General features: G+C 40.1%; 4 protein-coding genes across 7 annotated transcripts; 1 reads left to right on the top strand and 3 right to left on the bottom strand.

The window, feature by feature from the left end:
- Window positions 1–377: 377 nt before the first annotated feature.
- Window positions 378–8,424, bottom strand: RB195_006414 (uncharacterized protein; the record flags this gene model as incomplete). Of its 2 annotated transcripts, none has more annotated exons than XM_013448654.2 (10): window positions 378–448; window positions 930–1,008; window positions 1,204–1,272; window positions 1,501–1,572; window positions 1,911–2,019; window positions 2,105–2,226; window positions 2,832–2,993; window positions 3,050–3,152; window positions 3,314–3,426; window positions 8,359–8,424. In XM_013448654.2, 10 exons carry the CDS (start codon window positions 8,422–8,424, stop codon window positions 378–380), a joined length of 966 nt encoding a protein of 321 aa, XP_013304108.2. The 2 variants fall into 2 exon arrangements, with proteins under 2 accessions (XP_013304108.2, XP_064036430.1); XM_064179478.1 differs by lacking the exon at window positions 8,359–8,424 and adding an exon at window positions 3,802–3,888.
- Window positions 6,310–12,883, top strand: RB195_006413 (uncharacterized protein; the record flags this gene model as incomplete). 2 transcript variants are annotated; one of them, XM_064179477.1, is made up of 11 exons in its annotated part: window positions 6,310–6,463; window positions 9,041–9,135; window positions 9,240–9,340; window positions 10,812–10,937; window positions 11,003–11,114; window positions 11,178–11,282; window positions 11,336–11,475; window positions 11,590–11,779; window positions 11,830–11,934; window positions 11,991–12,070; window positions 12,709–12,883. In XM_064179477.1, 11 exons carry the CDS (start codon window positions 6,310–6,312, stop codon window positions 12,881–12,883), a joined length of 1,383 nt encoding a protein of 460 aa, XP_064036428.1. The 2 variants fall into 2 exon arrangements, with proteins under 2 accessions (XP_064036428.1, XP_064036429.1); XM_064179476.1 differs by lacking the exon at window positions 6,310–6,463 and adding an exon at window positions 8,939–8,960.
- Window positions 12,884–16,519: 3,636 nt separating this feature from the next.
- On the bottom strand, window positions 16,520–22,871 carry RB195_006412 (uncharacterized protein; the record flags this gene model as incomplete). 2 transcript variants are annotated; one of them, XM_064179474.1, is made up of 13 exons in its annotated part: window positions 16,520–16,550; window positions 19,173–19,355; window positions 19,426–19,560; window positions 19,677–19,825; window positions 19,892–19,966; window positions 20,304–20,409; window positions 21,232–21,385; window positions 21,448–21,598; window positions 21,744–21,932; window positions 22,097–22,262; window positions 22,323–22,405; window positions 22,494–22,575; window positions 22,804–22,871. In XM_064179474.1, the coding sequence occupies 13 exons, from the start codon at window positions 22,869–22,871 to the stop codon at window positions 16,520–16,522; spliced, it is 1,572 nt and encodes a 523-aa protein (XP_064036426.1). The 2 variants fall into 2 exon arrangements, with proteins under 2 accessions (XP_064036426.1, XP_064036427.1); XM_064179475.1 differs by lacking the exon at window positions 16,520–16,550 and having other exon boundaries at window positions 19,136–19,355.
- Window positions 22,872–23,402: 531 nt separating this feature from the next.
- RB195_006411 (uncharacterized protein) lies at window positions 23,403–26,773 on the bottom strand (the record flags this gene model as incomplete). The annotated part of the gene is made up of 9 exons (XM_013448649.2): window positions 23,403–23,435; window positions 23,532–23,603; window positions 23,659–23,747; window positions 25,802–25,928; window positions 25,984–26,075; window positions 26,129–26,313; window positions 26,400–26,457; window positions 26,525–26,622; window positions 26,679–26,773. 9 exons carry the CDS (start codon window positions 26,771–26,773, stop codon window positions 23,403–23,405), a joined length of 849 nt encoding a protein of 282 aa, XP_013304103.2.
- Between the last annotated feature and the right edge of the window lie 5 nt (window positions 26,774–26,778).

Genomic DNA, 26,778 nt, shown 5'->3' with positions numbered 1-26,778 from the left:
ACAATACATTTACACAATCCTCTTGCCGAAGACACATCGGCTCAGCCTTTACCGATTTCCTCTCGACAGTTTTCACACTGCTGCTGGAGTTTTCTGACCCGAAACACACACATCCACGGGTCTCCATTGTTGCCCAGTTCATTCTTTAATATTTATTACAAAGAGATTACTATATTTGTGTTTGTACGTGTCTGAAAAAAACGAAATATCACAGTAGTTCGATGACTGCAAAGATCGATTGTAGTGTGACGTCAGCAGTTTCACAAGTGTACAGTGTTGTTCCGGCAATGTTCGTAATAAAATCGAAAAACAGATGAACCCAAACACAACTTATGCCCCAATAAATAAATTTGTAATTTAATATGCATCATGTAGTGCTAGTTGCCTCCAAACCAACTTGACGAGATCTTGTCGACGAACGAGCTCAATGACGGCGTACTCTTCATTCCTAAAAAGATTATGCTAGAGAATAACAAGCAAAACTATGCTCATAATCGACCCGATTCATTGTCGCTACTCAATGAACATCTTCAACCGGACCTTGGAAGGTTTTAATCTAGAAGATACTTGCCTTTCGGAAACATTCGAAGGTCACAGTTGAAGATACATACAGAACTTCTTTGAATGGTACCTTTAGAGCACGTTATTTTCCATTATTAGTTCAATCAAAGGACACAGAGAAAATGTCAGAGCTTAGGAAATCTAAGGGCAAGACAACGAAATATGTCTGCAGAAATTTCTGAGGAGCTTTTCGGATATGTAAATTACCCAAAAACAACCAATGTTGGTGTGGTTTTCAAAGTGGGCTTCGAGGTATCAAGTCATTCTAATCCTGCTGACTGAGGTTGGTGGCGAAGCGGGAAAAATGAGAAGAAGTAAATTAACTGGGTATTCAAAATATTCAAACGATTCCTTCTAACGCCACTTACCTCCGGTATTCGTAGTCGCCAGCAACTTATTACGTGGAGCTTTCACAGCCTCAACTCGCTTTGAAACGCTCTCCATGTGCTGAAACATCGGATGTAACTATTTGAATCTGTCGTACTCCACCTTGAATGAAAATCCTCATAAAACATCGTTAAAGGTTAAAAATTGCAAAAAAGCGGAAAATTGTTGCAGCGTATTAACAGTCAGATCAACCTTGCTTCTTTTATAACAAAGTACGTAAAGTAGTCATTTTTACGAAACATTCCATGTTATTACCGTGCGGTCCAATCGAGGGATCAGCGGAATCCTCTGCGGATACTCTATCTTCGGCACTACGTCCACTACCTAAATATGACCATATAATAATAACAACCGTAACATAATAACAATATCGGAACAGAATGCCAAAGAAGTACACTGAAAGAAGACAAACTATGCTCCAGTCATGAACTACGTTAACTGTCTCGTTTTTGGTAGAATGTTTCCCTTTAGCTTCATAAAATTACATTGCAGCTACACATACACATGTGTTTGGTAGCAGTTCAATGGCGACTTACGGAATCAAAAACAAACCTGTGAATAATGAGGCGAACCTTGCCCTCCTTTGTTGGGAGCAAGTTCGAGAATCGCCCAGGAGTAGAGCAGCTGAAAACACGAAACAGCCAATGAATGTGCTCCAAGAACAAGAGTTCGCTCCGAAACGGAGCTCAAGTTTCGCCCTCAAGAAAACATTGATACAGATGAGAGTTCTTGGAGTAATACGGAAAAATATATTGCTTTTGAAAAAAAAAAAACTAGTGTTCTTTTTTTACCAGTATAACCTCTCAAGTTACTCCAACAACCCATTCCGAGAGTGGTTTTTGACGGTGAAAGGTGTCTTCTCAAAAACAAAACTTTCTGTTATGTAATCTTGCCCAAACAATTCTATTTCATTCAGAAGACTTGGTGGAATTCCCATAATTCCAATAATTTCAAGAATTTACCTGTGATCTGCTGACAGCTAATCTCACATTTGTGGATAGATGAGATGATAAGAGACTCAGATCAAATGGATCAACGTGACCTTCAATTGCCGGCACCAGTTTTTTTAACCTACATAAAGAGTATAATAACTTCAACAAGAAGACAAAAAACTTGTATTCAGTATGAACAAGAACGAAATGTAATATTTTAATACCTTTCATCAGGAAATATGGTACTAAGAACTTTACAATCGAAGAGAAGTTGGATCCAGGTTCGTTGAACAGCATCCGCTCCTTCAACTGCATCGGTAAAAGTCGAAGCGAGCAGACCAGCAACCTAAACGATAATTCTAGAATCAGTACTCCAGATTTCCAATCTTCTCACACTGAATTAAACTGATGAAGTGCGATCAGAGAGGTCGCACACTGTCGAATTGGTGCGCCGGCGCCATAGGTGCGACAGGGAGGAGACAGAAACTCCTTGGGTGAAGGGGGTCTAGTTCATGGGGTGAGACTCAAGTGATAAGGATCTCTTCCCTTTTTCGTCCAAAAGTGAAGAGGGTTCCTTTGCCAACCGTCCAAAGGTGAGGAGGTCCCTCCTCACCGTCCAAAAGTGAAGAGGTCGCTCCTCCAACCATCCAAAAGTGATAGGAGTCGGAGTCCGACTATCGCATTTATGACCGGCGCCAAAAAGTGATAAAATGGGTTGAGAAGGATCTCACGGTGTCGCATTGGCGCAGAAGCGACAGAAAGCGATGAAATAGGATGAGACGGGTCCTAAGGTGTCGTAAAGAGGTGAAATAAGGTGAGACGGGTCCCACAGCGTCAAATTAGTAATGATGCGCCAGAAAAAAGTAAAGAGGCAGGAAATGAAAACGAACATAAGAAAATGTTATGGTGTGTAAAATTTCTAAAGATCAGGCGATAACGAGAAATTCTAACCTCGGATGCAAGTCGTTTCCTCACGGACTGCGACAACAAATGCGCGATACCCGCTTCACCGAGTCGATACGACAAAGCGAACAAGGCAGTTTGTAAAGGAGGTGACAATACGACTGGTACTTCGATTATTCCGACCTCGTTTAGCTCGATTCGCTCAAATTCCTCAAGTAGTAAATTAGAGAGTTTCAAGGATCGGCTATGACGGAAAAAACAAATACCAAAGCTAGTTGCATCCCGCAGGCGGGCTGAGCGCAAGCATCGACGTAAGGACGAAGGCTCTTCTGTGAAATACATTGTTTGGCCGTATTGGACGCAAATTTACTGGAAATAAACTTGTAAAATCATCAAATCACAAATACTCACAAACAGAACAAACTAATGGAATATTGCGAGAAAGTGATGGTGTTTGGAAATATATAGCAAGCGCTCAGAAATCATGATATTTCTAAGTGATCGGCAACAGTATCATTTACGAGGTGCACCTGAGAATATTTTGTGGCGAGTAATGCTCTTTAGTTGAAGTTTGTCGCGATGTTGGGTGTCCCACATCACATGAAATCATCAAGTTCAGCAGTAGTTTAGCGTATTTCGCACTCTAAAGTTTAAAGTTGAAGGCTTTTTCGAACTCTTGCGCCTTCATGGATTTACTCAGCATTACCGAACATTAATACTAACGGCGGGAGGGTAAAACGCACACAAAACACTTCAGAATCAAATCAAAGAGGAATCTCAATAATTATCAGAATAGATCAGAAAACCTTCCTAGCACTGTAACACAAAATTCCATCGCATTCTATTTTCGTAATCTTGCTGTCTGAAAGGAACCACAAGCTTATTCTCTTCATGGTGTTGCGCACACATTAATATAGGGTTAATGTCTTGATTTTTAGGAGCTGTATTTAACTCAGTAAAAATTTTTAATCCCTTTAAGCACCAATTAAAAAAAAACACTAATATAAAACAGTGCCACCGCAAGCTCGTAGTTCGCTGTGGTCTCGTCTCGAAGTAAGTGCAAAGCTCTAATTCCTTGTTCATTTTCAGATCTCGAGGGAACCATACACAGGCGGCGGTATGAAAAGATAGGGCTGTTTAAGGCAATCGTGATTATTTAGAAAATTGGCCACCACTTTTTTCGTTCATCATTGCAATTCCGCAGTTTGAAAGCATTTTACTTTGAATGAGTACCCCTCCTAGTATTTCTGGTGCATGATGGAGCAGCGCCAAATCCGTCGACCCATCACATCGCTCTAACTGAAGACCATGACGGCTCTAGCTACCACAAAATGCATGCTGCCATAATCGGAAAACACATTATAAAGGGATTAACCTAGTCAATGAGAATTTAGCACTTAATAGTTACGAAGATAGTAGTAGCTTCGCCGAAACAGCTCGTCTATGAGAAACGTCGCCATAAGATCGTCATCGAGAGGCGATCCGGTAACCTCCGCCAACACGTTTCGAAAAAATATGCAGAAAGAAGTAAAAATCCTTTCTTCCATGCAAGTAAATACACCGAGAGAAGTCGATCTAAGATTTGCAACCATAGTATGCTACAACTCAATCTGCCAGGACTTCATTGAACCTATGAACAAAGTGCAAGCCAGAAATTGGTAAAACCGATATATTTCCTCCAGATAACTACCCTAGTCGTATTCGGCAACTTCGTTTCGCAAGGTTGCCACTGACAATACTGAGAGAGCGCGTAGGCAATAGGTCGGTATCTTCGCTCAAAATAGTTGTCATAATCACACCCAACGTATGTTAAAGCGCAAGTTAACAACTTTTCACTGAGCCTTGCAACAAAGTGCTTTTAAGTCAAACAGTCAATACAGTTGGTGTCTTTCTGAATACGGTTGCCGTATTCAGGAAAACGCCGACTCTACTGACGGAAAATATATGCAGAAAACCGCAGCTAGCAATCTCACACTGAGTCTAGAGAAAAATCGTCAAAGTCGATAAATTGATAAAATCGACAATCACCCGCGGTGGTTATAAAATCTCATCTGGCAAGTATTCTTATTATTGTGACTCTTATTGTCCCACCTTAAAATGGTTACCATATTCGTAATCAGCGTGTGCCCAAACCCAAGGTAGTAATTTTCTACTGCATCTAGGATAAAAACAAAAGAAAACCAATAATTCCGATATAGTCGATCAACGAATCGATACTCCCAAGCGAAAAGCATCCTATGGTCCGTAAACTCTCTAAAAGTGTCCATGTAAACGGTTCCACTTTCGCTAGGAAAAATATTGATACGCCTTTTATGTCATGCCATTTTCGTTGCCTTTTACCTGCTTGCTTTGGATTATTCAAAATTTGGGTCATTTGCTAATATATGAGCTGATTTCGAAAACAACAACTCCAAGCAGTGCCGATTTTATCGATTTCCTGGGGCCAGTTCGAACCTTGTCAACTGAGGTTATGGAATACACTGATTTCCAGAATAGAGACCACCTTTCACAACCTATGAAAGGTAGTTCGGAAAGCCCGTAATGCAAAAACGACGCAGTAACGCATGTTACTTCAATTTAAAAACTATGTCATAAAAATTTGGATAGTTGACACTTTTGGGTTCAAGTTAAAACACTCCCACGTCAGCCTGGGGATCCCCGCTAATCCTCCATAACAACATTGGGTACGGAAAGATAGCGATTAATTTAGGAAAACCAAGGCAAGAAGCCCATTCAGCTGCAATACATCATCCTGTTCGTAAAACTGTTAGAAAGTAACCGCGTAATTTTCCTCATTTGTTCGCTTTAACTACGTCTCCATCAAAAGGAGCACCTCAGTTAGGACAATTTATTCATTGTAGAATTTCGGCTGAACGAAATCCTAATTGGGTTGTGGTAAATTGTACAATTTAGATGAAGTTTTTCCTATGCTAGCAAACTATTTGTAAAAATCCGTCAGTAGTTTGCTGAGTAAACGGTTTTATCCTCAAGCCAACAACATTTAACAGATCAAAATTGCAGTATATCATAACGAACTGAAAGGAGATTCCGATTTTGATTCCATGCTCAAGAAGGTCTTCGACGTCTTTAGAGATGACAGAATTCGATACGGTGAAGAAATCAGGACCCATCATCATGGTTGCCATCACAATTCTCTTTCCATTCATCAACTTTCTCATGTATGTTAGACAATCATTTTCAAATGAATCAGCTCAGAAGGGGATGCATTCGGACCCCCTCCCGCAGAAATAACACAATGAAAAGATGCGGTCGTACAGACGTAGGAACAAGGCTAACCGATCAGAGATTTTAGACTTGCGCCAATACTACGCCTCTGACCAATTGATCACCTAATACTCGATTAGTTGGACCTAGAACCTTCACCCTGTCATCATAATCGATCTAATGTTCTCATAGTCTCCGTTTATTTTTATTTCCTTCGAAATGTCGTCGTTTGAACCCATTCCCCAGCAGACAACAAGACATCCACTCTTGAAATCTTGGTCGAGATGAAGATGAAGGCGAGATGAAGGCGTCGTCGCTTAGGACAATTCTGTTGGAATCGACTGCATTCACCCGTCATACCTATCATGATGATAAGACTACGCTTTGTACCTCAGCAACTATGATGGTCCCCTACGTTCGAAGAAATCTACTAAACATACCGGACAAAATAAAAGGTATTTCAGGGGATTTCTTTGATTATCTATAACACTCGAAAACAATTTCACATTTTCTTGTTAACCGCAACTTTTCTAAAATCTTTTCAAAGGAAACTTTAAGCTCGAAACACGCCATCTGCTCAACGCTCACACAACACTTATGTCTAACTTCAGAAAATCACGCTTCTCAAAAGTGGAATAATATTTAGTGTAAATGAAATAAATAGTAATATTTAATGGAAAGGAAATGAAATATATAATGGAGGTGGAGTGACATCTAACCCAATGGAAGTCACATTTCTCAAAAGTGCAACGAAGATCAACTATCAAGCTGAAATAAGAAATCCAGCGACGAGGTTTTAAGTACACGAACAGAACGCGCTAAAACTCTTGGAAATATGCCTGAATTTCATCTAAAATGATCAATAGTGCAGCGTCAATGAGCAACACTGACATGATCGTTTGCAAAAAAAAAAACGCAGCAGTCTTCTATTCCGAACAATTTTCTTTACAGATCTCTAAAGCGATGTTGTGTATTCCATATCGTGGGAGTATGATGTGCTAATGTCGCATATTAAAGCAAAACACCAAATCGACGCGCACGTTTCCAACGCCAAACATTAAAATGAAAATGAAATATAAACAATGATGCTTTCACAGAATATACGTGCTGCTTTATGGTTTGTTAGTAAAGTGCTTTCAGAATCGCGTAGATACTCTGGATAATGATTGCAAACTAGAAGAAATGAAAAGTGATTCCAAAAAGATGTTCTATCGGGAATTTTCCTGAAAAAAGAATAGCGAACTGGAAAAACAGAAGAACTTTGGCTTCTACCAATTCAGTTTAAATAAAAAGGTGGGAATTTTACCAATTCCTTTAATTCATTCACAAAACAGTTGTCCTTAATATCAGAAAGCACGACTCGTCGTCTATATAAACTGAGTTATGCTAGCTCCGTATTATGGTCCTATGAAATGAAATCGTAAGCTGTAGTAAGGAGGGTAAACACAACTCCTATTGCGAAGTGTCCGGAATGTTAGGTTCATGTCTGCAAATGTCCCAAATCCATCAACCACAAAATGCATTTTCACGCTCACTCCTCAACTTCCATCAATCAAGCAGTCTTGAGCGGAGTTCAGGCGGATCAATTCGAGTATCACTGTGCTGAAAAAGGATTTCATGGCAGTTTCATGCTAGTTTAGGGTGACTGATCGGAGGCTCGTACATGCAGCGAGAATCGTTTCGATCTGCGCCTGGCGTGTCCACTCCCTCCGCTAGTGATAAAAGTAATAAAACGGCCAGCCCCTGCACACGCACGGAACACGCAAGTGCGGGAACGACGGCGCACAGTTCACGCCGCGACGCGCGGCCGCTCGGCGTCGCTTCGCGGCGAAATCGAGTCGCGCCGCCGCGGCGCATTCCAGTTTCAATGGTCCGATGGCGGCGCTGCGATCGATAGTAGCAAGGCCCAATGGCCGCGCGCCGCCTCGCGATCGCACTCGGCGCCAGTCGGCTGTCACCATAACGACCGTGCTGCGGTCGTCGCCTGTGTGTGTCTGTACTACTTCTGCCAGCCACTAGCACATCACAGGTCTGCCCTTACCTTCTTACCTTCCTTTCATGTCGCTCACATCTACCACTTCTCTTAATTCGATCAATTCGTGAGCGAGTTTAGGGCCTGTTCGGCGGGTTCCAAGGGCGGTGGCCCATTCACTACCGAGGACCGCTCCATTGACGGGCCCTTCTCTCGCACGATCCTTCCTCCCAGTTCAGTTGTAAATACTGTAGTGTGTAAGCATCAGTTCTCATTTCATTTGCTACTGGGCCCAGTATGTTCGCCGCGTGTTCCCTTATCAGTGACTGATCAACACGAGACCATGACCTCAAAATGGTGGAATTCCCAAGAAATCACCGCGAGTTGTTTTGTTACGTTCTCACGTATTGTAAAATCCTCTGACCACTTCTCTACAGCAGCCATAAGTTGGCAACAATTGTTTAGTGGCTAAACGATAAGGAATGGTCTGCAGAATCAACCAGTTTCTGCTTTGTGAAGAAGATGATCTCGAAACGATTCAACTATTATAGTCACACTGTAGTTGCCATAAATAACGGTAAACATCCTCTCCAGATTGTGGTGTCAGGCGGAAAACCACTTAATCCCAAAGGCTAATTCCTCACATGGCAAAGTGAGACGTCCTTTCATGTGGATTCGTGTCTTTGAAACTGGAAAGAAGCTGCTCGATAACTAGCATCACACTCACATTTCTTTTGCTCATCAACTCGTAGAAAGGGCATGAATTAAAATCCTAATAAACTTGATCCTTTAATCTGTCCTCAGCCTGATTTCATTCACTTCACATTAGGAACGCGAATTATTTCCACAATAAAGCTTTTCTGTGGTCGATTAAACGATAAACCTAGTCCCAGAAGTCCAATTATATTATACGTGACATTGTTTATACTATGCCAGTTGACTCTTGTTCTTACAAAGAATGCATCGATCCCTGGTTTTAGGTCAGAATTCTAAGACATCAAATCAAAAAGTTGAATAAAAAAACACTGTGAAGATTATGTAAAATGGCTTAACTATTTAGGCTCCATGGATATACTCGAGTCACTATTCCAAACAAAAAACGCTGACTATAATGCGAAAAAAGAAGGAAAAGAAGACGAAGAAGCGGCAGACGAGGTATTTCCTCCTCCCTGTTTGCACAGGATGCAGCTTCATGTACTATTGATCCTTTTGCACGATTCTACGCAGATCTGCAATGCAGTTGATGTTTTTTTTTGTAGGCAGAGTCGGGCAGCGATGAAGCAGAAGCTGACGAACAAAATGGAGAACCGCCGCCCAAACGAGTCAAAAGAGACTCCAAACCGCTTCTGGCTAATCGAAGGCAAGCTTTCTGAACGTTCGCATTCGGAATCACGTCTATTTGTTGAAAACAAGGAGCAACGATTCCGAACATGCCATAAAATCACAGCGTACATTTTTCGATTATGTCAATACTGCAATATCGTTTAAGCCATCGCATCGCATCGACTGCTTAGTCGCCCAACTCTAACACGCAATTCGTGTTCATTGACTGAGCAAATAAAGAACCGTGGCTGTTGGAAACATCCATAACGCCGCTGTTCCATCCGTCCGTGGTGTCGCTCTGGCTGGCTGCCAACTGGTGTCTTCATCAGGTTATTGTCGTCCATAACTGGCCGCGTGTGGCGTTAAGATTAGGAACGATCGTCTTATCTCTCCTGTCTAAGTAGATTGCGCAAATTATCAAAACCAAGAGCCTAAAAGTTTCTGTCTTTCAATGATCCCCAATCGTAATTGTGCTCTTTTAACCCACTAATGCATTGTTTGAGCAGAAATATAGAATGTAGGAGGATGTCAGTAATGTGCAAGGTATGAAAAAGACCGCGTGTTATGTGATCTGCTGTAACAGAAACTTATTTCCTGGATTTCTGATGCTTGAAGATGTATTTAGACCTCGAAGAAACAAAAATATGGACAACGCCTCTATTCTAGGCAACTCACGAACTTTTCTTTAAGATTGCTACCTAGGTCAAATCTGTTTCCAGTGATTTTTCACCTTTGTGCACGTCTTTTCGCTGAAATAACATAGTATGTTGCGATCGCGGGAGGCAGAGTTGAAAGTATAGCCAACATAAAACATTGAAATTCGCTTCCAGCTTAGCTATGTACATAGGATGCTAAGATATTTCCCTTTTTTTAATGTGGGATTCGTTGAACTCATTAATATTTACCAAGTGCAACCATCACGTTGCGCAATTCTATATTGCATTCCATCTCTTCGATCAATAACTTCCAGAACTATAATGTAAAAGGAAAACCCTGGAACTCTGCCTACATCTATGTGCATCTATTGCAAAATCATACGATCTCCACAATACAACATGAATACGGAACATTTGTTTGTAACAGCGCTGTACAGTTTCCCCTTCGTTGAACTACAGTTTCTTTGTTCCTTGCTAAAAGAAAATCCAGTGCCATAAATACCTGGCCTAAAAATGCTCATTCATAAGATTGGGTCACTATTTGAATTTAAAAAGTCGTGCTATCAGCAAATACTTTGGGAAATAAAATAAGTTATCAAAAATTAGAAAATCGTATCTAGTGTGGGAGGAATTTTGAACCTAAGAAAGAACGTTTGAGATAATTCTTCATCCAACAACAAACATCACATACGTGCAGGAGCGAAGAGAATCCGGTGCCGGGGAAAAACCACGCTCTCTGGCTCTGTGCTCATTCATTCTGCACGAAGAAAAGTCAAAACCCAATTACAATTGATACGTGCTGCAGAAAGCAACAATGCCTCTGTTTTAGAATATAACAAATTTTCGTTATAGAAGCCGTCCAGAACGTGGAAAATTCACAATTCTCGACGGTACGTCGGTAGCTGAACCAGATGAAATACTGGACATTGACTTTAACGCCGACTTACTCCAGAGGATATTCCGCGATTCTAGAGTAGGGTGAGGTGTCACCAAATGTACATCTGAGCATTCTTTCGCGTGTATCTCAATCAGTATTGATTCAGCATCCAATTCTTAGCGCGATATGGAATAATACCAAATACAAGGGAGTGCAAAATCGAAAGTTGCCCCAAGGAACAGCTGATGAGCTTAATAAAACATGCGAATGGATTCGTGGTAGGTGGCTGCTCTATATTCATTATGTCTCAGTAAATATCGACAAATGACAGCTGTTTTCAGTGGCGGTGTCGTTCTTGCAGAAAACGGCGGGAACGTCGTGTTATAACAAAGATTTCCGTCTATGAGGGTACTTTCCTGTTCTTTTCTCGAATGCCGATGAATAAGGTCACAATGCGCGGTTGCCGCATAAACTGGGTATCTACATTTGATTTTTTTAGTTCTTCATCTTCATGCTTGTGTGGTGTGAGAATGCCGGCTACACCGCCTCCGAATACAACCGTCTACTCGGGGAATTCCGTTTAGTAGAAGAGACTATCCACAACACCATCGGCTTTATTCGCGATCACATCCAAAGCTGGTAAGAGCCATTCGCACAAGTTCTTTTCTACAGCCTTACCTACACACAGTAACAGTAGCATCCTAATGGTTATTGAGGTGGAGTTCTAATTCAACACGGCCTTTTGTTTAACAGGTGTCTTCTACGATCCTCTCTGCATCCAATTGGTGGAAAAGGCCTTATTGTTGAACTTCTCGAAACATTGCACACCGAAGATGTCTCTGCCAAGCATCGCAGTCGCCGTGAACGTCGTTTTACCATGAGATTAGTATTAATCTGCTGGCAAACCGACGAGATAGTAACCGTTGAACTTCCTGACCGACAGGTGAACACAATGAACTTCTTAGATAACGACAGGATATCCACATCTTTCAGTTCTTGCCAAGTACACTCGTCAAAGCAGTAGAAAACAATGTAAAGCAAGGTTCGACAATTGTTATGCGCGATCTACTTATGAAAAGATTCGGAGAAAAAGAGGAGGTGAACGAAAAATTAAAGGAACCCTTTAAAGCTACATATAGCCAAACACTTTTTAGCTGGACGAAATGCTTGAAAACCATACGCTAAAAACGATAGCTGACGTGTGGTGTGATATGGATGAAGAGGAACGGGACAAGTAAGCTTTCAAAAAGAGATAGAAGTGAAACTCGTTCATTACTTAAGTTGGTAGAGAGACGAGAATACAGAAGTCCGATCACCCAAACGAGTCACAACTAATGATATTTCCAATAGATTTAAACAACTTTCCAAAATAGGATCAAGATTCTTTTCCCCAAATAGGCATTCTCCTAAAATCGATATTCTATTTAGCATTCACATGTACTTATGCCACTTTGAAAAGCATATATTCAGTTGGTTTTTTTTCCAAGGATTAAATCAATTATCTATCTATTGCATTCAGTTCTGTGCACACTCCAGATTAGTCAACAATTTTTTTTGACAGTTTTGAGAGTCAATGATGTTGGTAAAAAAAAATAGTTCAAACGTTCCAATCTCTTTGTTTTCATACCCACTGAAAGCATTCAGTTCTGCCACTCACACAGATAAAATCATTGCGCAGTTTATGCAAATAAGAGACTCAAGCAGCCTTCTGACGTTCCGTTACTCTGGCAAAGCTAATAACCTGATTGTTGACCCGAGTCGAATGGAATCATTAAATTTTCGATGGAGTCTCACAAACCACTCATTATAGGTTATTCTAGGCTTAGAGTCGATATGCTCACAAATTACAATCTTAACGTCTGGGATTTTTAGGCAATTCATGAAAACTCTCATGGAGTCAGTTCAACCGTTGCCAGCCGAACCATTTGCCTACGAATACTACTTCCGTAGGACATTCATCGACAAACCGTTCAACAACCTGCTCAAAGCGATTCGTGAGCTTTATAGCGCTCATCACGTCACACAGTCTGACCTTGCGGGCTTGTAGCGAAGTTTCTTGCCTGCAGAGTTATGCTATATGTAATCAGTTCATCTGATTTCTTCACCTACGAACAACACTTCAGTAACTTGAATTTTCTGGTTTATCTTCGTTATTCTGACGCCTTGAAGAGTTTTCACATAATCTATTAATACCTCATTAGCAGGTACTGTTTGTGATTTTGCAATATTGTGATCCTTACGTTGCCTTCTTCAATCGCGTCTATGCGATGTTAAGAGGACGGGTTCTGTATAGATTTTTAGAAAAATACATATATTTGTCAGAACAAAATTTCCGCACAAGTCTCCAGATTCTGTTCTAATAAAGATTTTTGGGTTTTTCTGTATTCTTCCTTGGAAGTAGACGAAAACTTGACGTCATAAAAACAATGAGTGATGCTTCCAAATATTAGGCGAAGTAACAAGTCCTTTGCGTTTTTTCGCTTCATCTCAACGATGAAATTAACATAGTTGGGAATAGCTAATTTAGATGAAATAGGCGACGTTTTGTTTGATAACTTTTGTCCATTTCAATTCTTCGTCCTTATTGGCAAAAAACTCGACCATTAAATTTTCACAAGCCTCTCTTGAGGCCCTTCGAGGAAATTTTGCAGATGCTTGAAAAGATGATAGTCGCTTGGTGCCAGATCTGGACCATGCGGCGGGTGCAGTAGAACCACCTATCCAAGCTCTCGGAGTTTCTGACCTATCGCTGAAGATGTGTGCGGCCTGTCCTTATCTTTATGGGACACAACGCCTTCCCTGTTGTAGAATTCTGGCCATTTGTGATCGATCGCCTACTTCAATCTGGTCAGTTGTTGACAGTAGACGTCCGCACTAAGTGTTTGTCCCGATTGGAGGAGCTCAAAGTGGACGATTCCCTTCCAATCCTACCAAACACACAGAAAAACCTTTTTGGCCGTTAATCCGCTCTAGGTGCTCGTTTGGGCCAGCTCGCCGCGATTGGACCACGATTTTTTTGGGTTTTTGTCATCCTAATATCACCTTGAAATCGCCGTATAATATGATCCGATGATGTGATGTTTACATTGTTAGATATGGCTCGCTAAAGACATCTAGCAGAAACGCTCAAAACTTTTCACTTCACCTTATTTCAATTGCACTCTAATATTGTAGTAGTTCGTTATAGGGAGGGTGTAACATAGCGGCTAGAGGTTCCGCTTCCGTATGCGACAATGTTTAACATCATCATCGAAGCTTAACGATTTAGGCGAGTAAAAGTAGTGCATTATAGCTCTTACTGTTTTTTTTTACACTCATGATCAAATTTGCTGTAGAAATATGGTTCAACAAAAGCTTCCAATTTTTAAAGTTTCAAAAATAAGCGTAATAAAATCTGAAAAGAGAACATCACCTCGATAAGTAAATACATGCAAATGCATGTCGAAGAGGATGCGAGAGAAATCGCTCCACGGATTTTCGGAATCACATGGACGGGAAGTCACAACACATCCATGTCCACGACATGAGGTGCTTATACTCCGAACAATGTGCATCACAGCAAGTTAGTTGGCCTCAAATGCGATGCGTACTTTCTGTCATTTTTGAGCGCAAGTAATGCAAGCAAGTAGTTTGGTATCGTAAGAATTTGCATAACTTTGTCACAATCGAATACTTTGCAGAAAGAGTAACTTGTTTTTCTTCCTAGATCATCTTAAATCTGTACTTTTTTGCTCGTTGATTTCTTCGCGACAAGCTTCCTGAAATTGCATCATTAACTATTTCATTTCTCGCTATTCAACAATTTCTTCACAAAGTTTTTTCTTTTGAAAATGTTTGCTCAACATGAGGTTAAAGATGACCAACGAACGTTTGCATGACACGTCTTTCCCCTTACGCATTTTTTTTTTTGTGTTTTTTTTTTTGGTAACATAGGATTCCAAACATATTCGATTACACAAAATTAATTTATAGGGAACAAAACCACCAAAAAATGAATCAGTACGCTAAAATGCGATGGTTATTTCAAAAAATCATCTAAGGAACTACAGACTACGGTTAAGTAAGTTTTCGAAAAGTTTGAACCTTAAAAGCCTAAATATTAAAATGAAAGGTTTTGACCGCAATTTTCATTTAAAAACTTCACTTTCACTCGTTTTGAATGTTACGAAAACGAGATAAGTAAGAACAATTCACAGTTTCATTATATTTTTACCTTTCCCAAAAAATGTCTTTCAGGATCTCCCATGTCAACAAAAGTCTCATCCTCTTATGCTGTATTCTGTAAAAAATGAAAATTTCAGTTTCTTCTTGATTCTTTCTTCATTTGGAATATCTAGAACCTTTGCAACATTTTCGAATATGTCTCGAAAAGAAAAACTCAAGCAGTTCCCAGAACGATCTTCACCAAAGTATACTAATTAGAAGCTAATTAGACTTCGCGAAAATCGCATTTTATAATAAAAAGTGATGTAAACCAGAGAAGAAATAAACTGGAGGAGAGACAGAAAAAAATGCGTTCGCAGTTTTACAGTACAGTTTACCTCTGGTTCGCAAATCCAAAACGAGAGCTAAAAGAACAACAAACAATGGAAACATATATGTTCAGCGGTCTAATCTTCTTCCAAACATTACTAGGCACATCAGACAAGCTTTGGACAATTTTACAAGTAAAAGCAACATTACATCTGGGTTTATGTGCAAAATACAACGGCGTACTTCCGCTTTAACTGTGGTGTTGCAACACCAAATCTACCTGATAATAAAACTATTGAAGCGAAAACTAGAGGTGTCAATGAAAATACTTCATACGCTATGTGCGACGCCAATTACAATGAATGGATAAGAATGAACTAATGCTACGTTCATTTTAAAAAAAAGCATGTATGTAAAAAAGTACGTAAAAAGTAACATATATGTAAAAAAACCCTTCATGCTATGAACTGCACCTACATTCGCGAATTATCTTGTACAGTAGAAAACTAATGTAGGTCCGTTTGATGTATGTTGAAACTTAAAAAATACTATATCCGTATTGGTTCCCCCTAGACTAAATTTTACCTAAAAATACTTGGAGGAGGACGGAGACTACATTCTATATTTCGTGCTGAACTATCGAACCGTTCGTCGCTTGAGTCGATCTTGTTGATTTTCGCTTCCTTTCGCTCAAGGCTGCAGCATGCCAACTAGGATCTTAGCACAAGCTTATTACGGATGTGGCAACGGAGTTATTATTCTGCTTACATTGTATAGATTTTATTGATTTTCTCCTGCTTCCGCCCTACAGAGCATAGCAATTGAGATTGTAACCTATGTCAGTTATATATAGATATGATAATCATTTTGGTAAGAAATATCGGTTTCGTCTATCTATTGATTTTTATGAGCTTCCGTTCTGACTTCAATTTGTCATCATGGTAACTATTATAAGCAGTCCTAGAAAGTTGTTCAAATAAATAGACGAGAGATACGGCTAAGGTGCAAAGAGAAGGAGAAGATGGCCGGATACAGTGCACTTCTTGGGAAAACAGCCCTCTTCAGACTGCTTGCAGCGGTACCCGAGCATTTCATGTAGTGTAGGCACGTAAAAAATGTTTAGAGGAAATCGAAGATGAATAAGATCTAACTTCTATAAAATGTCCGCTCAACATTGTTTGTATGAAATGTCCGTTTAAGACTGCTAGCATTATAAAGCATCGAGTGGAACCCAAGCAGTTCTGAACAAGAAAATGAAGAGAAAATCAGAAGTGCGAAATACTACGCGGCGGACAACTAAAGCAAGAAAAACCAAAAACTTTCCCGTTTGCACAGAGACGCTAAGAAATATCCCTTTTCAACGTGAGCATCATTTTCCTATGTTTACTTCATGAAGTGCAGAAAGTTGTTCCCACAAAAGATACATGTTAATTTTCAGATAGTTTCAAGAGGTGTCATTCATCTTGTTAGCGATGATGACAGAGAATAGGCTAAATGTAACCCTATAACGTTATTCGGAGATCATGACTTTTCCCAGCAATTAGTGATGATTTCATCGATTTTGATTGTTTGTGATATGAATACACAAATATAATTTAGTGTCGCGCAAAAGTTCAGCTAAATTGCTATGGGAAATACGAATCACGTTAGTTGGATCTATGAGCTCACAATGTTGAAGATTCACACAATATTCTCGTGGTATATCAATGTGCATTCATATTGACTTTCACAGCAGTGATAAGAGAAACTGAAATCTTGTCCACGAAGCTTCTAGTTATAGGCACAATCCCACTTCAAAGGCATCACTCCACGAATTTGAGGTGGTGCAGATTTCAGGTGGAGTATTCGTACGGGATGGGAGACTATGGAGAGGGGGGAGGGGGTGATTCCGTCCACTTCTTCCTAATTGCCGTAAAAAACGGCCCGGAAGATGCGGCGCCGCACAAGGCTGGCCCGCTCCAGTCGAACTCCTTGTAGAAAATAGTGCGCCAGTACGCCTGAAGCCGAATACTCCACCTGAAATCCGTACCACCTCAGATTTGTGGAGTGATGCCTTTAACTACTACTCTCAAGGTCTGTCACTATTTTCTGAGGAGCTTCCAATGTCCTATATTTTACCAAGTTATATAGATTTGTACAAAGTTGAAATGACATGGTTATCAGCTCGAAGCCTTCCGACGAAAAAAAAACAGCTTCCATCACAAAATACACAACGTCGAGAAACACACTAGTCGAACGCAAGGTGAGGAAAATTATCTGGGAGCTATAGAAGAAAGTACATACTTCTCATTTTTAGTAAATAAATGTTTTATATTCACTTCCATTTCAAGTCACACCTTAGAAGCAAGAATTATGAGCAAGGTTAAAGGCAGCATGCCACGAATCTGACGTGGTGAGGAAAAGGAAAAAAGCTAGAGATGGAGTAATAGATTGCGGGATCACGGGTGGTTCTGCGCATCTCTCCCTAATCGTCCTAAAAAACGGCGTGGGAACCGCTCTATTTCCTACGAGGAACCTTAGAACGTTCCTCTATGTATACATTCTGGTCTCCTCAGCAACCTAGTCATAGGTTTTCACTTGAAATCGAGGAGAACTCACTCGCTTTCGACCTCTGCGCACCTAGATGCGGCGCGTGTACAAATGTGGAGCGTTGCAACTAAAATCGTCGTGAAAAACGGAGTCTTTCGCGCCGTTTTTTTTTTAACTACTATTAGGGAGAGATGAGCGGAACCACCCCTGATCCCGCATTATACGACCCCGTATAGAGTTTGCCCACCGGAGATGCATACCACGTCAGACTCGTGGAGTGATGCCTTTAAACGTTATGGTGAGACACGACCTACTCGAAAACGACCCCTTCCCGGCGGAATTATGTATTATGTTATAAGAAAGGAAGGCGTACAAGTCAAACAGTGGAAGGAGTAGAACCTCGAAGGTTCGATTCCTCACTGAAGGAAATTTGCGCAAAACAAAAAGAAACTTAGGATAGCATCTAAAAGGCGAATACTACTCAATACCATTATTATTAACCATTTGAATTTTATAATTTATAATGGCCAAAATAAATAGATTATGTTAATATTGTTAAGTTCAGAACATAGTTAATAATTCCATAAAAAGAGCACTTGAAGAAATACTCTGGATAGGCTTCATAGAAGAAGGACCACCGTAACACTTGCCTGAACTAGTATTTCTATTGAGGAGCACAATTTTTCAATTTTTCCCCAAATTCAAAAAAAATTGAGGTTCTGCGTAATGGTAATCAAGTAATTAAGCATCATTAAATCCAAAAGTTGATTGTAGAAAACTGCGTAGTATTGAGTTATTAACCTATTGAGTGCAGTTTCAAGTTTTTTCCTCTCTTGCACAAATTTCGATCAAGTGAAGAACAAAACCTGTGAGGTCTTCGTTCATCTCTATGGAACCTCTACCCTATCCTTTTTTTGAAAAAATAATGTGCTACTACCAACTTCTATTCTTTTTCTTCTCTCCTCCTTTCTTGTACGCAATGTGACATGAAAAAAAGCGTTATCATGTCTATATTTGAGCCGCAATGGCGCATTACTTTTGGAGTACAGCAAAGATCCATGGAAAGCAGAATGCAGCAAGGAGCAGTAACAGAAAGGAGTAGGAATCAAAAGAAATTAAATGCATCAGAAGAGAAAAGCATAGAACAAAAATAGTGCAATACAGGCGCTCAGGAGCCGTATATAGTAAGATATAAGCGACTATTGAGAGAAGCGTGCAAAATATTACTACGCTGGGGGAAAAAATGTAGGAATATATAACACAGGCCGAACGAGAACAGGAAAAAGATTTGAAATATTCATGCTCTTAAGTAATAAAACATGTTTAAACCGTACCTCAACGAATCCTCGGCGGCTGCTTTCAGTAGACGGCTGGCTTTGGCAATGCGTTCTCCATCTTTGTTCATTGCCTGACAGAATGCACCAGAGTCGCAGTGAAGGAGGGCCAAACATAGGCGAGCCCTCGATAATTCGGCTGAGGAATTACCATCGCCGTCACGAGGAATCATATTTGCCAACCTATCAAATGTATTACATTAAGGAAAAATCAATAACGCTTAATATTTCTGCTGACATTCTACAGTTTTACCGTTCAATAACGGAGAAAAGTTCAGTTGCAAGCTTCTCCCGCACTCGTTCCGGTTGCGAATCCATTTCTACTTGCTCATATTTCGCGCAACAATCACGAGCTTCCTGTACGCCCGCATAAAACGAAGAAATAGATCTGAAAAGGCAGCATAAAACGAGGAAATATACTTGCAATGGAAGCGTAAAACAAAGAAATACACCTGTTCGCTAACTGAGAATCCGCTCAAATTCCACCTTTCTGAAATCACGAACCTTTCCAATGTTGAAGAAATTCCCATTCCAACGAGAGGATCGAATTTGTTTGAGGTTTTCTCGAACATAGGGGAAGGAGCAAGATTAATTGATTTTAACATGGAAGTGAAGCGTTTTTCCAAAGCACACAAATCACGAGAGATGATGTTCTGTAACAAAAAGACTCTGCAAATAGAGTAATTGCAGAACGGGTTATCAGTATTGAAAACGAGTACCGTAAATTTTTCGAACACTATATCACCAAATAAGTTTTGATATATAGTCGAATAAGAGCTGACCCGTGGCCAATCCTAAACAAATCGTAAACAAATGTAGAAGCATGGTCATATGGAAGAAAACGCCGGAAAAGGCACTGGTGTTAATGTTTCTAAAAATGCATGTGGTTCTATCTCAATTAACTCGACTCAATTGAAGCGGATGACCAAGATCGCGGAAGTAATGTGATAGATTCTCATAAATTGAACAGAGATTCACTCCAAGACAGATGTCTTGGGTAGTGTCAAGAGCCGTCCGTCAGTATTTACAGGAAAGACCAAGCATTTCTCAAATCGACTATCTTACATGACACATCACCTGCCGCGGTCATTACACGAAAGTACTTCAAAGTTTGAAAAAAAAAACGCTTACCACACGCAGTATCCCACTGAGAGCATTAAGGAATTCGATGATATCGCTTGCTTTCTCATAGAATTCACAAATTGATATCACATGTTCACGAGTAAAGCTGCATACTCTGCAAAACTTATTATAGATGACGATAATTATGTTTGCGCGTTCGACATATGCAATTCCTCGGGCAAAGTAACGTTGGCCAAGCAAAGAGGGTCGATTTTTGTGGACTGGCCACGTTCGCATGTGCTACAAAAGTATGAGTTTTTATAACTTCCATTCTCTCTCCTTTTTCTCTCGCTCCTTTCGCCTAACCTTCCCATTTGTTTATTCACCCTCTTCTTATGGTGAATTTCATTGCTAACTGATTTTCTTGGAGTCTCATTTATGAATTGCGTACCTAAACAACAATAAATAAATGAATGAAACAAGTAAGATAACTGAAATGTAGCAAACTTTAGAAACTCCGAAGACATTTTTTAATGCTGAAAAAAAACATCATTGAGAACACAAAAATTTCCATAACTAAGCATTGACGATGAAGTTCAAGTAATCATCTGCGTTCTAATTCACATTATTATTCTATGAAGATGAAAACTGTGAACAGAGACTCCAAAGTTCACGTCATTCATGACATTCCTCAGAGATAGAGAAAACAAGAAGATTACAGAAAAAAAACTTGTCAATCACATAAGATCCAAAACGCAGGTTCCAGTAAAATTTCTACACCGTCCCGTCCATCCCGCGAACTGCTTCAAGTCAGGTAATTGGCAGGGATAATCATGTGATGGCCGCAAATCGACCACCAAGGGAACGAAAAATTTGGCACGCGCTCAAGTTTCATGTTTCAAACAAAACAAATCAACCACTACGTTGTGATATACGAATTGAATAAATAACAGTTAGCTGAATCCGGAAAATCTTTGAAAACAATTCAAACTCTTACTGACTAATCCACTCTGAGCACATTACGTTGATCTTTTGTGGCAGCAAAGGGCTGGCTTTCGATTCTCTGAGTTGCTTGGTCACCTTCTCAGTTTCTGTTGTAACCATGCGGCCAAATGAGAATGCCTCGTCGCCAATCAAGGAATCGATGAGAGCTAGAATTATCAGAAAGTATGCAAAATCAACACATGCATTAAACCAATAAGATCCCTAGAACCTGGTCGGTATGAAGGACATCCAGCAGCTTGAATAATTCGGAATAGTTCCCCTTGCATGAATAGTTGTTCAACAACTACTAATGTCCGCTTCATTTCGCTAACCACATTTAAGAGAGAGCTTGACTCAGTCGTGATTTTGGCAATGAAGTGCTAAGGGAATACTACATTAGAAAAAAAAAAGCAAAAGTATGAATTATGAATAGGAAGTTGCCTAAAATTATGGTATCAACCTTCTCTTTCAAAAGAACGGTACAAAAAAAGATAGGAGCGATTATACAAAAACAGAGGTTTATACCTTTCTCCCTTCGAGGTAAATGTCAAGAAGTTTTTGATGGTCTGCTCCCTGGAGTAACGCCAACGCTGTAAGCTGATTTGCCACCCAATTCGTTTCTGAGAGTTCACCAATTTCTTCTTCTAAGTCAGCAAGAAGCTGGCGGCGCGTACGAATTATTCTTCCAGTGAGACCAGAAACAACAGAATGCATCTACAATAGGTGTTAAAATAAGTTTCAGAATAACCGTGTTTCGAAACACATACGCAAGCGATGCAGTGAAGCAAGAAGCATAACGTGGCCGAATAACGTGCAGAAAAAGCTTTAAAAAATGAAAAATAAGCACAAAGAAGCAGCAAAAAAAGGTTTAAGCTCACTGATTGCGGCAATGGTTCTGTAGTGAGTTGTTTGTGGAGGAGTTCAGCCAAGGTAAGAGCAAATGCATCGCTGAGTGCATCACTATCAGGTTCTCCTATCATAGCAAGAAGTCTATGCAATGCAATGAAACGTTGTACAGAAACTTGTTGTTCACGCGATAGAGGCCTGGAAATCACAACCGAAATGAAGCAAAATCTCTGCAGTTTCTTAGAAATCATCAACAACCTCGCCTCAACCACCGATTGCGTCGCTCTAGCGTTGGAAACAGCTTCAGCGAGTTTCTCGGCTAGTTCCCTAACATTTCGTACCTGAATCCTAGGAGAAATATCAAACATCACATCTTTTTCTTTGAACACATCATAGAAAATAGTAACAAAATAGGTCTCAAGAACAAACCTCACTGGACGCCTCTAAAACATCACGGTATCGACGTCCAACCATTTCTCGAAGTTCCTCCTTTTTTCCCTCCATTTCTATCCTTCAAGCACAAATGTTTAAACAATATTTTATTTGAGGGAAAAAAACTTGAAAAAGCCCAAGTTTTTACTGCAACGCTACCAAAATCCACAAACATTTCTGTAAAAAAAAATCATTCACAAAAAAAGGAGTATGTTCAGAAAACCACTTCAGCAAGTCTACACCACGACGTACATGCAGATTAACATGGATCAATGCAAGTATAACTTAGAACAACTATTCAACTGACTGAAGATTTCCTTGAATGTGATGAAGTTGTTCGACTGTAAGGTCTTTCATTAATCGTTCGACGTCCATCGTTTGAAATGATTCTGTAGAATTCAACCTTACGAAATATCACATCAGATTTGCTCATACTAATATGTTCAACTACTATTTGTGGAACAATAGGAGACGGCGTCCTCACACCAAATAACTAACTGCCTTGTAATTTAAAAAACTTAAATTTTTATTAAACATATACGTAAAGAGCATCACGAGGAAGAGAAAAAGAAAGAGAGCACATAATTTCTTATACAATAAAATATAGATGAACTGCACCGCACGACCATAGGTGCGACAGAGGCGTAAACGGATAACCGTAAGAAATCCCACAGCTTACACAGACATGAAATCAAAAGCTACCACTCGAATTTCATTTGGTTTCCCAGCCTCTCTTTGTCTGGCGAGAAAAATTTGATGATGCACAAGCAAAAAGAACTAGCAGCTCTGTATAACTATCACAACTATGGTCTGGATAAAAGAAAACCGGAACATGAACAGCATTCATATGCAATACATCGGATATTGAGTTGGTATAGTACTGGTTTCCTATAAGTTGGTAACGTACTAGTGACCTACTTCGCCCTTTTTGCCAGATACCTGCAAATGGGGAACAGAATTCTAAAATAGGCGAACAAAACTATGAATGTAACGAAAATAAAGTGTTGTTGAAGCGAAAACTCAATTCCCACCAACCCTTTTAAACTCGCTCATGTTAACTCCACTCAACGGAGTCCCATAGATTCGCAACTTCTCAATTTCGGTCACCTGAAACGAAACGTAGAGAATTACCGAGGAGACACCCTATGAAAAGAGCACGTACATCACCACCGCCATGATTGTTTTCTATGAAAAGTTGGATGTTATTGACGTTCTGGAACTTCACATACTTTAGTTGTTGTAGCTCCGGCTCTGAATAAATAGTATTGAATGAAAGAAGCAGTCTTTCTTAGAATTTAATGCATACTCCATTATCCAGTGAGACACACTGCTTTACCTGTGACAACAAAAATGAAATAAACAATACCTTGCGAATGTACTTGATTGTGATCTGACCATCTTCGCTGTTTTTTTTTCGCAATTTGATATATCCAGAAACAATAACACTAGTAACAGGGATACACTTTCTTCCCACTATCTCCTAGATTAATACACTCAAAGCGAACAAAAAAAGTAGACATTTCGGCGGAGTAGCTATTGTATATAGTCTGAAATCCTACGTTTGAACTCGTCCGCAATCTTTCCTTCATTTTTTCCAAATTCTTCCCCACTGCGATCACTTATCCTGTTCGCACAATTTCTGAGATCGTCTCCAGCCATATTTTGAAAACAACCTTCAGAATGTGTAGAATTCAAGCACATAAGCCCCAAAACGAGACAAATCTAGTATATCTCACAAGTTTTGTACGGCTGGACCGTAAAGACAACAGAATTCTGAATCTCAGGAAGCTTTGATCACGGGTAAAAGAATTAGGAGTCTGTGATTTTATGAGCAGGGTCTCCGATATCATGTACGGGTATGGGCTATCCGTGATACATCACGCTGGTTCGCTGCAAACTCGGCTCGAAATGTTCAGGTTCAATTTCTCGAGTGTTTTTTTTTTCTTTAAGAGTTCCAGTTGCTCTTGAGAATTGCGCCATACTGATTGCAACTAGAAGACAATATGCGCTATCAATTTCATATATTTATTGCAACGATACAATGATGACGTACAGGAATGATGGTTTGTTAGTCCACCTACTGATTTTAAGAGATTCTAAGAGTCAGAGATTTACAGACATCTAAAAAGATAAACTTATGGCGAATGTTTATTTAAATTTCTTGTCCTTTCACGTGTGAGATTCATATGAATTTGGATCGCAAATGAATATGCAGAATCATGCAGTGGACACAGATTCCCCGTTATCGCAAGCAATCCTCTGATTGCATCTGCTGAAGAGCGTGGTACAACGCAAGAAGCGGAGACTGAATCGGGTCAAAAAAGAACGGAAAGGCCAGGTTCAGACGGATTGTGAACGAGTTAGGACAAGGAAAGGACGAGACGAGACGAGACACCATGGGATCGGAGAAGATCGGACGAAGTCTTGAAACACTGACAACTAATATTTTTTGCTCCCTCTGCAAAACTTACTTTCATTTTTGTAACCTGTTTTGCTGCAACACAAATTTCTTACAAAGAGAATAGTTCCTATCTACGAGCAGCGTAAGAGTGACTCGGTTAGACAGCTATGTAATTTTAGATATACTTTTACATACCAAAGTCGCTCGATGACGTCATACATATCAACAGTGACGGCGAATTGAAGATTGTTTTTGTTTCAGTTCATACCTCCTCACCAATTCCATAAAGTTCCAAGTGCCTAGTTTTGGATGGGACATATAGAAAATGAACTTTTACTTGTTTTTCTTGTTTCTTCTAAATGCAATGGCTGATTAAAGGCATCACCCCACGAATCTGAGGTGGTAAGGATTTCGGGTGGAGTATTCGTATACGGGATTGTAGATTGTGAAGAGAAGGGTGATTCCGTCCATTTCTTCCTAATTGCCGTAAAAAAACGGGCCAGACAATACGGCTTCGAGCGATCCGGCGTGCTATTTTCTACAACGAGTTCGATTCGAGCGCCCCAGCTTTGTGCACGCGCCGCATCTTCCGGACCATTTTTTTTACGGCAATTAGGAAGAAATGGACGGAATCACCCCCCTCTCCATAATCTACTATCCTGCATAAGAATACTCCACCTGAAATCTGAATACCACCTCAGATTTGTGGGGTGATGCCTTTAAAGCATCTGTTTCCACTCCCATGTTGTACTTCCAGAACTTATTTGTTTCAAGAAACGTAAAATTTATGGTAAACGTAAATCATGAATTGTTTAAACCCCCGTTCCATTTAATGAAAAATATACGTTAACCAAAGATCTCAATTCTCGCTGAAATTAAAAACAATTACAGAAGTGTAACCAACCGCTTTGCGCTTTCTCACTGAACTCCAGGATTTGCACTGCTTCAACGGAGGATGCTCCATCAAAATCAAGGGTTTTCGGAAGATTAGAAAATACGCGTACAAGCTTCGGTGTCTTCGCTTCCGTGCCCTTGTTATTGATTTTTATAATAATTTGAGAAGAGCTAAACAGCAAGTATATTTACCTTTATCATAATGGAATGCACTTTGACTGGTTGAGTGAAGGGAAGAGAAATGATTAACTGCTCATCACAGTCTGATCTGAGAGTGTTCTCTCCTGAAAACAAAATATTGCATCATCAAAGAGGATATTTCAGCAGTATAGCACACCTTCAAGAAGTCCAGCTAACGGGGTCGCATCGTCTCCATTGAGACACTCCATTTGCCTCTTATCCACTAAGCAAGTGATATCTGCTTGGCCAGGAACATCTCCCGCAGGTTGTGTCTCAGCCCATTTTTGTATCATAGTTTCAAGGCCGTTTGTGTTTGCACCACGAAGTGAATCCACTTTTTTTCTACAAGTAAAACAAGCATATTTCTGAAGTTAGCAGGAACTCAAGTAAGTGTCCCAAGAAACTTGTTATGAAACTACTGGACGTACCCATTCATAAAAACAATGAAAGTTGGCATCGCAGAAACGCCATTCTGAGCAGCTGTTTCTTAAAGCAGATGATAAAGCTGAATTAAAACTAGGTTTCCGGAAGATGAGAGCGTGTGAAAAGGAACCTTCGCATTTGTCGACGTCAACTTTCAGAAAGACCATCGACATGTATTTATTGGAAAGACTTTCGAAAACTGGAGCGATCATTTTGCATGGCCCACACCTCAACAACTGACAATGAGATACAGGTATGAGTCACTTAAGAGTACGCGAACTAACCACTCCGCTGAGAAGTCTACCACAATTGGCTTCCCTCCCGCTTCAGCCATAGCAGATTGGAAGTCAGAATCGTCTTGACAAACCCTCACGGGCATTGGTG

Source organism: Necator americanus, chromosome I (assembly GCF_031761385.1).
Source record: "Necator americanus strain Aroian chromosome I, whole genome shotgun sequence".
NCBI classification, from domain to species: Eukaryota; Metazoa; Nematoda; class Chromadorea; order Rhabditida; family Ancylostomatidae; genus Necator; species Necator americanus.
This window is presented reverse-complemented; position numbering and strand designations above follow the sequence as displayed.